General features: G+C 39.0%; 1 protein-coding gene across 2 annotated transcripts in view; it reads right to left on the bottom strand.

Moving 5' to 3' along the window:
- Osmr (oncostatin M receptor) overlaps nucleotides 1-14,765 on the bottom strand; it is a 206,656-nt gene that overhangs the window by 15,258 nt on the left and 176,633 nt on the right. For both annotated transcript variants that reach the window (XM_010607746.2, XM_010607745.2), the window contains exon 8: nucleotides 145-287. In XM_010607746.2, coding sequence (XP_010606048.1) covers nucleotides 145-287 — 143 coding nt within the window. The remainder of the gene's footprint in view (nucleotides 1-144; nucleotides 288-14,765) is intronic.

Genomic DNA, 14,765 nt, shown 5'->3' with positions numbered 1-14,765 from the left:
TCTCCCTCTTTGAGTAAGGATCTTGCTAAGTCGCTAAATTATCTAGCCTGAGCTAGACTTGTGATCCTCCTGCCTCAGCCTCCCACAGTGTAAACCTAGCATTACAGGTGAGTGCAGCCATATCTAGCTATGCAGTGTTCTTACCTGTAGTGCATTTTCTTTATCACGGAGTTCAATCTGACACAGAAGTGTGGAATAATTCCCAAGGGCAGGTATCTTCCAAGTCATTGTGGCATTTGTGGCACCTATATTCTTAAAATGGACACTACTGGGAGCTTTTGGGTGAACTAAGGAAATAAAAAGGAACAAACAACAACAAAAAAGAATTCAAGCACAGATCCAGAAGGACTTCAGTAAATAAGCAGTTCATCTCTTCCTTTATTTGTTTAACATGTATTTTCTGTCTATATTTAAGAAAATAGAAAATTAAACTGTTACTCACAAAATATAATATACCAACTACAGCTTTTCTCTTTTACTGATCACACTCAATATTTTGAAAAAATTACAAGGAGAAACAAGCTAAGGATGTTTGAAATTAAACATATGCAGGCAGATTGCAGAGGGGAGTTAAAACCTGAAGACAGCAATTAAAGGAACATTATAACAAAAACTTAAGAGTCTAACCAAAATACCATTAACAATGGCAAAGATGGGCCAGGGATTTAGCTTAGTGGTTTGGTGGCCTGCTTGCAAGCGCAAGGACCCAAGTTCAATCCCCAGTACCAAAAAAAAAAAAAAAAAAAAAAAAAGTCAAAGATATCACCCAGAATTCTAAATATACAAGAACATTCCAGAAAAATGTCAGCAATCCTCAAGGGAAAAGAAAATCAATAGATGAAAACCTCCAGACGACCCAAATGGGGGCACTGTTAAACAAAGACTTCACACAGCTCCACAAGGTAAAGGTAAACACATCTAAAATGAATAGAAAGAAAACTGTTCTCAGCAGAGAAAAAGAAAACATTAAAAAGAGGCATTTGAAACTTTTAGAACTTAAAAGCACAGCATTTGAAATTAAAAAAAAAAAAAAGGGCCAGGGATTTAGTTCAATGGTTCTGCCACCTGCTTCTGAGTTTGATCCCCAGTACAAAAAACAAAACAAAACAAAAAAATCAAAAACAAAAAACCTGGATGGACTGAGCTCTCAGAAAGATGAAGTACACAGAATGTCACCTGAGAACTCTGAAAGGAAGAGAGCAACAAAGAGACAGGGACCAGACTTGCAGGTTCTACAGCACTGGCAGAGAATTTCCTTTGGTTTCGTTTGTTTACCAGTCAGTTCTTGCTTGGCCTTGAGTGAGAGGTATAGTGCAACTCAGTGACAGAGTGGGGCATTAAATTTCCAGATGGAGAGTCCCAGGGAGATAGTAGAGAGAATGGTGCTTGACAAAGTGATTCCTTGTTTAAGAATGTCTGTGCCCATCTTCCAATTGCTCATGCCTGGACCTGTTCTTCCTCAACATACTAAAGCCTCTGAGGACTGAACTAACAGACTCCTGTCTAGGACCCAGTCTAAACAGTGGGACACACACAGAGAGAACAGATTTTAAAAGAACTGCAATAGCTTTGAAAACAACTTGCATTGAGACCACAGTGCACTAAAGGAGAGTTGAAATGAAGCATAGACCTAACAAAATCAGTTGTCAACTAAAACAAAACTCTGACATTCCCAAGAGGATCTGTATGCTCAGAGTCCCACGACATAATATACAAAATGTCCAGGATAAAATCCCAATAATTCAGCATGGAAAGAACCAGGAAAAATCTCAGCTCATATGGAAAATGCCATCAAAAAATGCCAATACAAAAGATAGAAATTATTTGCCAAAGACTTTTAACCAATGATTATGAAGCTGTTCCAACAAGCAGTCTTGAACTTCCTGAAAACAAATGGAAAATATAAAAAGTCTCAGCCAGAAAACAAAGGATAAAATGGGAGTTTTAGGCTTGAAAAATACAATGAAATAAATAAAAAGCACACTTGGGAGGACCGAGAGCAGATCAGAATGACAAATGAGGGTCAGTGAATCAGAAAATAGATCCATAGAGATGATCCCATGGGGAACAAGAAAAAAGATTTGAAGAAATGACCAAAACCCCAGGAAGATGTAGGATTAAGATTTTTTTTAATCCCTCTCAATTTGGGTGAAAGACATAAATCTACAGATTCAGTTTAGGGAAGGCCAGGGATTTAGCTGAGTGGTGCCACTGTCTGCCTTGCAAGCGCAAGGTCCCAAGTTCAATTTCCAGGAGTACCAAAAAAGAAAAAAAATTTAGGGAGAAAAAATTCACATGGGATAAAATCAAAGAAATCTATACTAAATAAGAATAAATAAAACCTTGATAATAAAGCAATAGAAATTATACAATTCAAAGAGAAGAAAAAATATACACACAAAAGGAACAGAGCCTCAATGTTTTTCTTGTCTTGTCGTTCCTTTTTCCTTTTTTATTTTCTCCTTTCTGTCTCCCTCTTTTCCTGTCTCCCTCTCTCCTTCTTCCTTTCCTCTCCCCTCTCATTTTTGATGCTGGAAACATGCATCTACTACTGAACTATACCCTCAGCAACAATCTAAAAAGAAACAGGGAAGAAAGATAGCTTCAAAGTAAATTGAATTAATAATGGTGGAAACCTCCAAGTTTGGTGATTTATATAAAGTTACCTATTCGGGAAGTTCAGATATTGATAAATTCAAAGAAAGCTATGCCCAGACCTATCATAATTAAACTATAGAAAATCAAAACAAAGATTGTAAGCAGCTACATAAATCGGATAAGTCACACATAGAAGAATGATTTGAATGTATTCAAATTACATTTTAAGTGATAAACCAATGGGGCCAGAGGTAGTGGGACATCTCTGAAGTGCTGAAAGAACTCTTAATCCAGAATTTGATAACCTGTTTTAGGAAAGAAGGAAGATAGAAATTATCAGATGAAACAAAACTGGAGGTTTCTTACTAGCAGAACTTAAAAAAAATACTAAATGAGGGTGTTTAGGCTGAAAGGACATGCTAATGATATGAGAAGGAAACTTGTAAATTTGGATATAGACAAGCAACAGAAATGGTAACAATTTGGATAAATTCATATTTTCAAGTTCTATAAGATGTACATGAATGTTGAAAGTAAAAAAGAATAATATTGTCCGGTACGATTTCCACTATATGTAGGGATAAGGTGTATGGTACCTTTAAGCATCTTCAGTGGGAGGACACAGAGGAATTGATATAGTTGTCCAGCTTCTTCTATATTTTACACGAAACAGTGAAATGCTACCTGGAAGATGTGTTTTCCAGATAGCCTGGGACTGACCTGGTCCACCCCATTCTGCAGCTACAAAAAGTAACTATTGACTGTACTAGGATGCAACACCCTAAGATTAAGAGGGGGGAGGGAGGCTGGATGGAACAGTCTGGGAACTTTTCCACTCCCTACTATAAATAGGATATCTATGTCAGTGAATCACATGTCCCCAGAGTCTAAAACCCAAGAGAGGTTACTTTCTGAGGCCCTCTGGCTGCAGTGCAAGTGAGGAATTCACAGAGGAGACTGGGCAGACTTCCTGAGCCCTGGAGGACTGGCTAACAGTGAATCCTCACTTTGGTTATCGTTTGCTGCCTTATTGTACGTAACATATCTTCTTGATGTAATTAACTTGTGTATGAGTGGGTTGTGTCTCATTAGACTCCAACAAGCTGTTAATGCAGCAAACAGGAAACAGTCCGATGGAGCCATGGCTTATTGGTTAAGTGGGAGAAACAATAGCCCTTCATATAAGTGTCCCAGGTGCAGATGCCAGCTTGAGGGTGCAGGAGCTGGACACGCAGTTGGAAAATAAAGGCAAAAAAGGATGGTAAATGGGACACAGACACATATGTATGTACACTGATGTGAATGAACTGGCTGCATGGATTGAGACAGAAAAAAATGTGGAAACAGAGCTTGGTGCATGATTCCCTGTTTGACAGGCGTTTGTGTGATTGCTCACGTGGAAGGCTTGGGAGGTAAGGATTCAGATGAACTCTGAGCTGTCTTGAGAGGGAAGAAAAAAGAAGTTCACTACTAATGGTCCTTTCGACATCGGAGAGGAGACCAAAAAGAAGACAGGAGGACAGACTTAAAAAAAAAAAAAAAAAAAAAAAAAAAAAAAAAAATGCTAGGGAAATTTCCTGAAGTCTAGCGGTGTGTCTGTTTGATAAAGGGACGCTGAAGACCCAAATGTCTCAGGCTCAACAGGATAAAGATGAAACTGAAGTTTCTGGACTCCCATGGGAGGCTAATGGCTCTCTTACTCTTATCAAGATCAAAGGGAAAAGTAAAAAGTTCTTGGACACAGGAACTTCCCCTCATGGGAAAAATTAAACTGATGGCAATAAGAGGCTTGAGGACAACACGGTGACCCCTGGTACATATCTACTTATCTGCTTAGTGTGGGTCCCTTTGGCCACTGAGTACATGATAGTTCGGCTGATTGTGTCCCAGATTCTTATCCCCATCTGAGGCCTATGCCCCTTACAGCTGAGAATCTGAGCCACAATAGTGGCATAGCCACTCTTGCCGCACCTAAGCTACCTAAATACTAATGGGCTATTTAACAAAAGTGGCTCTGCATGCTGAGCAGGGAGCAGGACATGATCGTGTTAATGCAAGACTTAATGCAGATGAAAATACTGCCAACAACCCTGTGAAAATGTAACAGTTTGTCTGGTCCTGGGCACGGAGACCAACAGTGGACCACTGCAGGCTAAATGCAATGTCATCTGGGCTGAAAGCCACAGAAATACCCAGGATATTTTCAAGATCAGTCAGCCCTGATTGCACCTAATAAAAAGGGGGTCCAGTAGCTGCTAGTAGGTAACTTTTGGTAATAGAGACAGCACGTATCCAACCTGGGTATCCCTTTGGTCCTCTTAGTCAAAGTAAGAAACAACTCCACTGATTTAACACAGGACAGCATCAAGTCTTGGAAGCCATTTGATGATTCTGATCCAGCCACTGCTTTTAGTACCTTTAGATTCTGCTAGCCTGATGGAATCAAAGACATTCAGATCTTCTATGCATGCAATCAGAGCGTGTGTGTCTTACTTTTCTCATTGCTGAGACAAAACACCCGATACCCAAAGTTAAAAGAGGAAAGGTTTTTCTCTGCTCAGTTTATGGAAGTTTCAGTTCGTAGTTGGCAGGATCCAAGGTAGAGCAGCACGGCAGAGAAGCCTAGCAGAGGGGAAGCGGTTCTTGGTGTGACAGGCAGAAGGCAGGGAAGCAGCAGCCTCTCTTCCTTTCATCCCTTCCAGGCTACCTGCCTTTTGGACAGTGCCACCCATACCCAGGGTGGGCCTTCCCGTTATCCACACTCAGAACTATGCTTGACTAATCAGGGGACTAATTTAGTAATCACGTGCCCTTAATTCTAGCATCACACCATGAATTTCAGCATCACATACCCTAGATCTAGCTACCTGTGAAAAGCCGTATCTATGACCATATGAGGCTCTGGGGCTCATCTACACCCAAACTTCACAGTGTGACAATAAAAAACCTGCAGGAAGGTGTGCTCGCCTCTTGGATTATGGCCATGAATGTCACCTGAGGCAGTCATCAGAAATACTTCTTTAAAAAAAACAAAAAATAAAAACAAACAAAAAAACACCGCCTGGGCCTGGGATTTAACTGAGTGGTTCTGGTGTCTGCTTTGCAAGCGTAGGGACCTGAGTTCAAACCCTGGTGCCCAAAAAACAAAAAACAAAAACAAACAAACAAGAAATACTTCTTTAATTGGCGGGTCATTCCTTGTTTGCAAACTCCAGCAATAAAACTGGATAGGCTTAACAGAGTTGAATTAATAAATGAAATTAAGATTAGGCTCAGCTGGCATCCCAAGGGGCCAACAGGTTCCATACATGAATAGCTAATTAAACAAAAAAGGACCAAGCAGCCTATAAGGTTGCTGATTATGTGAAGCTCAAAAGTCTAAAATACGCCGGCCAATGGAGTCCATAGGCTAGAACAGCCACTAGGTCAGTGGATGGTCATATTTCGATGGAGAATGGAAATGGACGTTCTACCCAACAGGCCAAATTATATGCAATAGTGTTGGTCCACTGGCCATCTACCACCTAGCTACATTTTAAAAATTATTAACTAATTAATTAGCACCACTAAGCTCAATCCCTGACCCCCCAAAATTATTTTTATTAGTACTTTAGCAGCACATGATCACATGGGGAGTTGGCACACATATATAAAGCACACCTTAATACTGCTTACATCCCCTCCCCTCCTCTCCTTCCCCTTTCTCTCCACCTCTTGGTCCTCTTCTTATCTGCAAAAGATCTATCTTCCAGTTTTCTACTATCTATCTTGTATTTTTCTCTTTATTTATACTTTGGGTTTTTCATATAAGGGAAAACGTATGATATTAAGTTTCTTTTTCCCCCCATTAAGTTTATTGGTACATTTAAAGCAAATGATACAGTTGCATTATCCCTGGGATCTTGTACCCTTACATGATGTATCTTGCTTCTTGATTTTTCCCCATACCCCTGCCCTCCCTTCACCCCCCTCACCCTTCCCTATTTATGAAGACTTTGTTTCTTTTCATTTTTTTCACATTTTTTCTTTTCCCATATTTCCTTTCCCCTCCCCTTTCTACTTACCTTTTAGCCGTTTTCTTCCTATTTCACACCTCAATTATACTATTTGAACCTTATTTACACTTTCGTTTTTCACACCAGAGAAACTATTCAGTATTTACTCAGGTAGGTCGTTTTATCTCACTTAAGAGCATAGCCTCAATGTGCATCCATTTAGCTATAAATGTCTCTAGTTTTTCATTCTTTATGGCTGAGTAGTATTACATTTCATAGAAAAAACACATCTTCTTTATCCAGTCTCCATTTGTTGAGCATTTGGGTTGTTTCCAAGTTTTAGCTATTACAAACTGTGCCACTATAAACACGAGTGCATATATATCACTGTAGTATGATGCTTTTTAATTCTTTTGGGAAGATACCCAGCACAGGGATGGCTGGGTCAAATGGAACGTCTAATCCTAGTTCTTTGAGGTATCTCCATATTGATTTCCACAGTGGTTGCACCAGTCTGCACTCCCACCAACAATGGAGAAGGGTTCCTTTCTCCTCACACCCCCTCCAGCATTTATTATTGGTTGAATTCTTGATAGCAGCCATAAACATGTGATATTTAGGCTTGTCTGCCTGATTTACTGTGCTTAACATTATAGTCTTAAAATGCATTCATTTTCCTAAATATGACTTAAATTTATCCTTCTTTATAGAATAGTAGCACTGCATTATGTTAAATACCACATTTTCTTTACCCATTCATTTATTAAGAGACATATGGGCCACTTCCAAGATTTAGCTATTATGAGTTGTGCTGCTACAAACATGAATATGGATGTAAAACTAATTTCAAGTCTAATTATTTTGGGAAAATATTTAGATGGGAAATAGCTGGGTCAAACAGAAGTCCTGTTTTTAGTTTTTGAGGAATCTCCATACTGATTTCTGTAGTGGATGTAAACTATTACACTCCCACCAACAATGTAGAAGGCTTCCGTTTCACTATGTACCTTAGGCTGGCCTCCAACTCATACTGATCCTCCTGGCCCAGCCTCCCAAATTCTAGGATTACAGCTATGCACCACCATGCTCAGTTTAAGCAGGATTCATGGGCCAATATTTAGGCTAATGTTTTGGTCTGCTTCTGGAAAGAATGTGTATTCTGTTGTAGTAGGGTGGAAAACTCTATAGATAACTATGAAGTTGTTTTATTTGAAGGGGTGGTTCAGCTTTGATACATCTTTGGTAATTTTTTGTTTAGTTGGTCTGTCTGTTTGTGAAAGTGAGATGTTAACGTCCCCCAGGAGGATTATGTTGGTGTTTATTTGATCTTTATGACCATTAGTATTTGTTTTATGAAGTTGGATGAGCTGGTATTTGGTGTGCATCTATTTACAACTGTATCTCTTTCGGTTGAGTTGTTCCCTTAACTACATTTAGTGACCTTCTTTGCCTTTTTTGATCAAGTTTTAGCTTAAAGACTATTTTGTCTGATAATAAAATTGCTACTCCTGTATGCTGTCACAGTCCTGGTGTATGGAATATTGTTCTCCTTCCTTTGAATTTTAGTCTATGAATTGTTTTAAATTAGATGAGTCTCTCAAATGTAACAAACTATTGATTTTGTTTTATTTGTTTCTTTGATTTTAAATCCAGTCTCTCAGTCTGTGTCTTTTAATTGGGGATTCAAGGCCATTTACACTGAGAGTTATTACTTAAGGTATTGATTTATTCTTGTCATTGCATTGATCTCCTCTTGTTGACAGCTTTATTTTTTCCTTTTTAACTCATCTTCTTTGATGTATTAATTCTATCTGACTTCTGTGTTTGCTAGTTTCGTTGTTTCTGTTTAGGAAATGCTTGAACATTTTTTGGAATTTTGGTTTACTGTTCATGAATTTCTTTAGGATTTTTGTCATGGAATTTCCTTATTTCTCTATTGATTTGGAAAGATAGTTTTGCAGGATATTAGCCTAGATTGAAAGTTGTTTTCTTTTGGGAGCTTGACAATTCACTCTAATCTCTCATGGCCTTCAAAAGTTTACAATGAAAGGTCTGCTGTAATTCTAGTGGGTTTACCTTTGTCAATGAATTTTTTTTATCTTTTCTCTGACAGTTTTAAGATTCTGTGCTTGTGTAGGATTTCTGAAATTCTGACTACGATGTTTCATGAGGAACTTCTGTTTTCATCATAACTTTTTGCCAGTCTGTAAGCTTCACTTACTTGTATATTGGGTTATTTCCCCATAGTTAAAAAGTTTTCTGCTATGATTTCTGTAAGCAGATTTTTATTCAATATAATTTCACTTTAATTTCAATGAGCCTTCATCTTTTTAGCATCATCTAATAGCTGTTGAATGAATTTTATTTGCCCTTTGTTATTTAAATGTTTCTTTGAGTCTATCATCACACATTTCCATTCTGACCTTGAGGTCTGAGACTCCTCACATTAGTCATTTCTGTGGTTCATATAGTTAATAAAATTCTTTGTCTTTGCAATTTTGGGTTGACACCTTTTTGTGGAGTCTATTTCTTTTGTAAATTTGTCATTCATGTTTTGAACTGTTTTGGTCAGCTTTCCTAACATTTTGTTTCTTTAATAATTGCACTGGTCAGTTTGTTAGTTGCACTCACTATCTTTTGGGCTATAGCATCTTTAAACTTGATGAATTTATTTTCTTCTTTTAAAATCATTTCATGCAGCTCAGCTATTATGTGTTTCATTTCCTCTCCATTGTTGCCCCTTGGATCTGCTTTTGGAGAGTTCAGAGTCTTTGGGGAATGTTTTTGCTTTGTCTTTTCGTGTTCCTGTGTGTGTGTGTGTGTGTGTGTGTGTGTGCTGAGTATTAAGGTCAAAAAGAGTGCAGAAAATGTTTATTGGCATGCAGATGTCTGTAGTTAGGTTCTATTTTCCAGTGAGGTGATCTTAGCTTTTCTGTGAAAACGTATTGTCTACCACTATAACCTGTTCAATTTGTTTGGGTTGGACCTAGTCATTGTGTTGCAAGAAGAGACTTTTCCTGCTTATAACAGCATCAACACATCATAAACACTAAAACTTGTTTTGATAGTTTATCAATCACAAACATTAACAGTTGTTTTTGATAATTTTATCCTTTTATCAATATCCCTTACAGACTCTATTATATTTCCATTTGCAATTTGTCTGGGATTTGGAGGGTGAGGAAAGAAGAAGTGGAAATAAGAGGGCTATGTCAGTGGGAAGAGAAGGAGGTAAGAGGGATGTCAGTAGGTGAAAAATAGGAGGTCAGACTGTGTTGGAATTATATTTATAATTTGGGTCTATAATAAAGGTCTAGTGTTGAGATGGTTTGAGAGAATATTTGCATAGAAGGCAAGAGGTATGAGGATAGGCAGAGTGTATTTAGAGATTGAGGTAGGCTGTGATACTGTTGAAATTTGTTAATATATTTGTAGTTAGTTTTGTTTGGATACTGTAAGTAAAGTTTTGTTAAGGATTACCCTGACATGGCCTTGAATATTACTGTTTAAGTTATAGCACTGGTTAATTCTTATTCTATGTAGGCCCCTGTTATATATACGAAAGGTGGGGAGGAGGATAAAAAAGGCCAGGAGATGAAAAAGTGAGGAGATGAAGAAGAAGAAAAAAAGAATACGGAGAAGAGAATGTCAAAAAATAAAAGAGAAAAGGGACTAAAAGAGAGATCAGGACAAAGGGGAAACCTTTGCTGTCACCCCTCGGCAGACATCTTCCCTCTCTCTGACTCACGGGCCATGGCCAACAGGCTAGCCTCCTGGCCAAGGGACTATAGCTGAGAGAGGAGACTCCTAAAAATACCCATGTGGACACAAAAACGATGGTAACAATTTTCTGGCTGAAAAGGATAAATATGTGTCAATTTATGTGGACCTGGAACTACCATGACCTCTCCTGAGAGGAATTTATGTCACATTTTTGAATACTCCACAAGACTTCCTCTGAAGGAACATCCTCCACTGCCCAAGCAACACAGAACAGGCACACTGAAATGGAACACAATGGATTTCCCATGCACCTCAGCATATGGAATACTGGACGAGGTAGCAGCCACCTCACATAGCAACTTAAGGAAGGACATCAAGTTAGCTGCTACTGGGTAGAATCCCATCTCACTAGGGAAACGTGCACTAAAGACTGACTGCAGTGCAGGGGGATCTTGGCATTGCAGTGTGTGTTAGGAAATACATGTTTGGCGCAGGTGGAAGTGGGCCAGGCAACTGCCTGACTGAGCAGCAACTGTGAAATCCCCATCTTTTTATTCCAGTCATTACTTTCCCCATTTCTCTTTCTCGCACATATCCTGCAGTGTTTGTGACAGGACCCTAGTCACCTACTCTCTGATTCTGACCTGGAGGCAATGCTTCTCCTATGTGCACCTCTATATCATCCTATGTAAGCAGAGAGCAGGACCAGAGAGTGCCAAGTACAAGAGTTTCTTTAGTGGCACTGGAGTTGTCTGATACTTGCAACTCTATGGGCAATCCTTTTAGACATGTCAAGTTTACACAAGACATGGGCTCCTTTCTTGGACTGGAAAACAGAGGCTGAAAAGCCTGGGCCAAGCCATAAAGAAAATTGGTGTCCACAGAGGCAATGGTTTCAGGGCAGGACAGACAGAATAGGGTAATAACCCAACTCAACGCAACCCTCTACTACAGACAGGAGTCACCTAAGATCCAGGGAAGAGGATGGAGTAAAGCACTAACCTATCAAACTACTTTCCCCACAGGCACATGAGCTGCCCCACGGGCAGCTGAGTCCTGGAAGTATAATGCTTTTTTAGGTTTTCCCAGTCTATGGCCGCTGCAGGCAATCATGAAGCACTGAATGTACCACCATAGACCTTTCTGTGTCACAGACCAGAACAACCCTTTCACCCAGCACCAGCATTCACAATGCCAAGGTCCACAATCCAAACCAGAAGCCAAGCTTATCAAGCAAGCATCTGGCATGGAGAGAATCCAGCCATGCCTTATTTCTACTCAGCTGTCTCTGTGGCAAGATTTCACAGCTACAACTAACAAAACCTTGGTGGGCTGCCGCTTGCCAATAATTATTTGCTCAGTTGTTTAGACTAAAAGTCAACCTAAATGTCTTTCCTTTTGAATCCACATTTTTCTATGTAAGCCCGATCAATTCTGTTCCAAACTTTATTCAGAACATGATCTCTTTCCACCAATGACATTACTGACTAACTCCTGCAACAGCCCCTTCATGTCCTTGCCTCCACCCTTAATTCTGATGTTTAGCTTGAGCTGCTTAAGAATTCTACATATAAATCATATCATGCTTCTCTCCTAATACAAACATTTTATACCAAATGTCTTACCCAGTTCCACAGCTGTTATGATTCAGCCGCTATCTACCACTCAGTAAAAACCCGGGGCATTGCTTCTGTCCTTTAAAAATCCCAGGGATCGTTCCCATATCGTATCTTTTCAAATCCTTTAACTTGTAGGTCAAATGCTCTTCTGGATATTTTCTAGCTCCTTGTCATCCATTAGAACTTGATTCTCTCAGTATTCTCCCTAAAAATACTAGCTAAAGGCGAGGAATGGTGGTGCACACCTGTAATCCCAGCACTCGGGAGGCTGAGGCAGGAGGATTGCTGTGAGTTCGAGATCAGTCTGGGCTACACAGTGAGTTCCAGAGCAGTCTGCACTACATAGTGAGACCTGTCTCAAAAAAACAAAAGAAAACAAAACAAAAAACCTAGCTAAAGGAGTATCTTCATGCATTCTCCAACCCATTATTTGAATTTTATCTTCCAAATAGGACTTACAATTACTTTAAATTATTTTACTGACTTGCTTACATGTTTACTATATACATTTCTGTACTACTTTCACCAACAACCACCTCAGCACACATTAGCATGTAAGTTCCTTAGGGACAGTCACTCAGTTTTGTTCATATGATACAGAAGGCTCATGATTTTCCATTAACAGAACAAGAGCAAAGTAGAAGCAGGACTATACAGGTCCCAGTGAGCAACAGTATTTGTGTTTTAAGAAAAATGCTCTGTTGGTTTCGAAGTGGAAGGCAGGAGGTGATATATCAAGATACTGGTCCATAGAAAAACCATCTAAGGTCCAAGTAAGAAGGGTAGTGCATTGGGCTAGCAGTAAGTGTGCAGATGGAAAGAAGTGAGTAGGTGAAAGAAAACTTTAAGAGAAAAACTGCAAGTAGCAATTGCAGAAGGAGTGGTGAAAGAAAAAAGTGCAAGGGCGATTTTCATAACTGACTTGCAAGGAAAAGGATTGTAGGTCATGCCCTGCACAGAGATGAGACAAATCAGAAGAGGACAACATCTCAGAAATGAGCAATAGTGTGAGGGCAGCTTTGAAAAAGTTGGGTGCTAGGCAAGTTTTTGACGTTCCAGTGGAGAGACCAAGGGCACAGTCAGCTACACAGATCTCTAGCTGAGAGAACCTTGCCACACGTGTAAAGGAAGTTCCTAAAGCCACAAGCATGGATGAGATCATACACAGAAAAAACAAACAAACAGCTACATGGGTAGGAGAGAAAGCACAGGGCCAAGGCCTGGGGAAATGCAAATGTTGGTGTTGGCAGTACAGGACAAGCCTATGAAGGGAGAGGGGAAGCAGGAGCTACAGAGGTAATAATACAACCAGAAAAGGGGAGTCTCTGAAAAGAGAGCCACTGGGCTTGACAGCTTAGCTAACAAGCCACTTCTCTATTCCAGAAAAGGGAGCACAACAATATCATTCCTTCAGTGACTGCCACAGTTGGAAGCCTCTGGGTGTGATGTAAACTACAAGTCCTGCCTGGCCAATCCAAAGGCCAATCTAGAGTAGTTGGCAAAAGACCCAAGAGCTTCTCGAGTTAATGTGATACCACTGCAGAAACAGATAAACTGGCCAGAAGAGTTGAATCTACAACTTCAATACACTCACAACAGTGATAGCTGCCAGGTTAAATCAGCAGGTAAAGAAGAACTATTTAATAAATGGAAATGGAGGGATGGTTACTCATAAGAAAAATTCTGTCTAATATCCCTACCTTGTCTAGTAGTCCTAGATGGAATAGGAATTTAATTGCCCCCCCTGCAAAAAAAAAACAGCTTTAAAATTCTAAGTAGAAATCAGTGACTATTTTTCTGACCTTGGGATATAGGGGATGTTTCTTTGAAAAATTTTCACATATTTGTCTATACTAAAATTGAGAACTTTTGTTTATCAATAGATATGTAAAAGAAAATGAAAATTACAAACTGTGAGAAGATATTAGCAGTATAGAAATCAATAACAAAGAATTTAGCATCAAGAATATAGAAAAAACTCAACAATGGAGAAAGCATGAATAATCCACAGAAAAGTAGGCAACGGCATGAATTTGTATTTCATAAAAGAAGAAACAGATGTGCTCAAAATGAAAGAAAAAGATGTTTAACCTCAAGGATGTATAGGTCAAGGCCATCATGACACCAATTCAGGTAGTAAAAATGACAGTGACAATACCAACCCTGAGAGAAAATGTGAATCCAGAGGATGGGTGTGTATTTGGGAGTGCATCTGGGATAATCACTTCGGGAGATAATTTGGGATAACCATTTGGGAAATACTTACATATAATTTCATATGGTGAATGTATCTATTCTATGTCTGCACCAGTTCTACTCTTAGCTATGTGCTCAAGAAAAACAATAGATATATACCACACACATTAAAAAATGCTCATATTAATTTAAAATTGTACTACTCCAAAGCAAAAACCTTGATACAAATTTGAATTCACTGACAGAGATGCACAAAAGCGGGGTATGGTGGTGCATGCCTGTAATCTCAGCTCTCAGGAGGCTGAGGCAGGAAGGCTGCCATGAGTTTGAGGCCAGTTTAGACTACATAGTTCAAAGCCAGCCTGAAGTACACAGTGAGACCCTGTGTCAAACAAAGTATGTAAAATAAAATAAAATATAAACCCAATAAACCAAAAAAGGAGATGGATGAATAAAATATTGCATATTTACATGAAACACTATATAGTAGTAAAATAGACTGCAGCAACACTCAATAATGTATGCAAATCTAGCAATTTAAAAATCTAAAAAGCAATTACTAGATTACTACAGACAGCTTAATGTCTTTTCAATACATTAAAACTAAACAATAAAAACATTTTTAGATATAAGA

This window comes from Fukomys damarensis, unplaced genomic scaffold (assembly GCF_012274545.1).
Source record: "Fukomys damarensis isolate Sample0158 unplaced genomic scaffold, DMR_v1.0_HiC HiC_scaffold_1, whole genome shotgun sequence".
Lineage (NCBI taxonomy): Eukaryota > Metazoa > Chordata > Mammalia > Rodentia > Bathyergidae > Fukomys > Fukomys damarensis.
The sequence above is the reverse complement of the archived record's forward strand: the minus strand, read 5'-3'. Positions and strand labels throughout refer to the sequence as shown.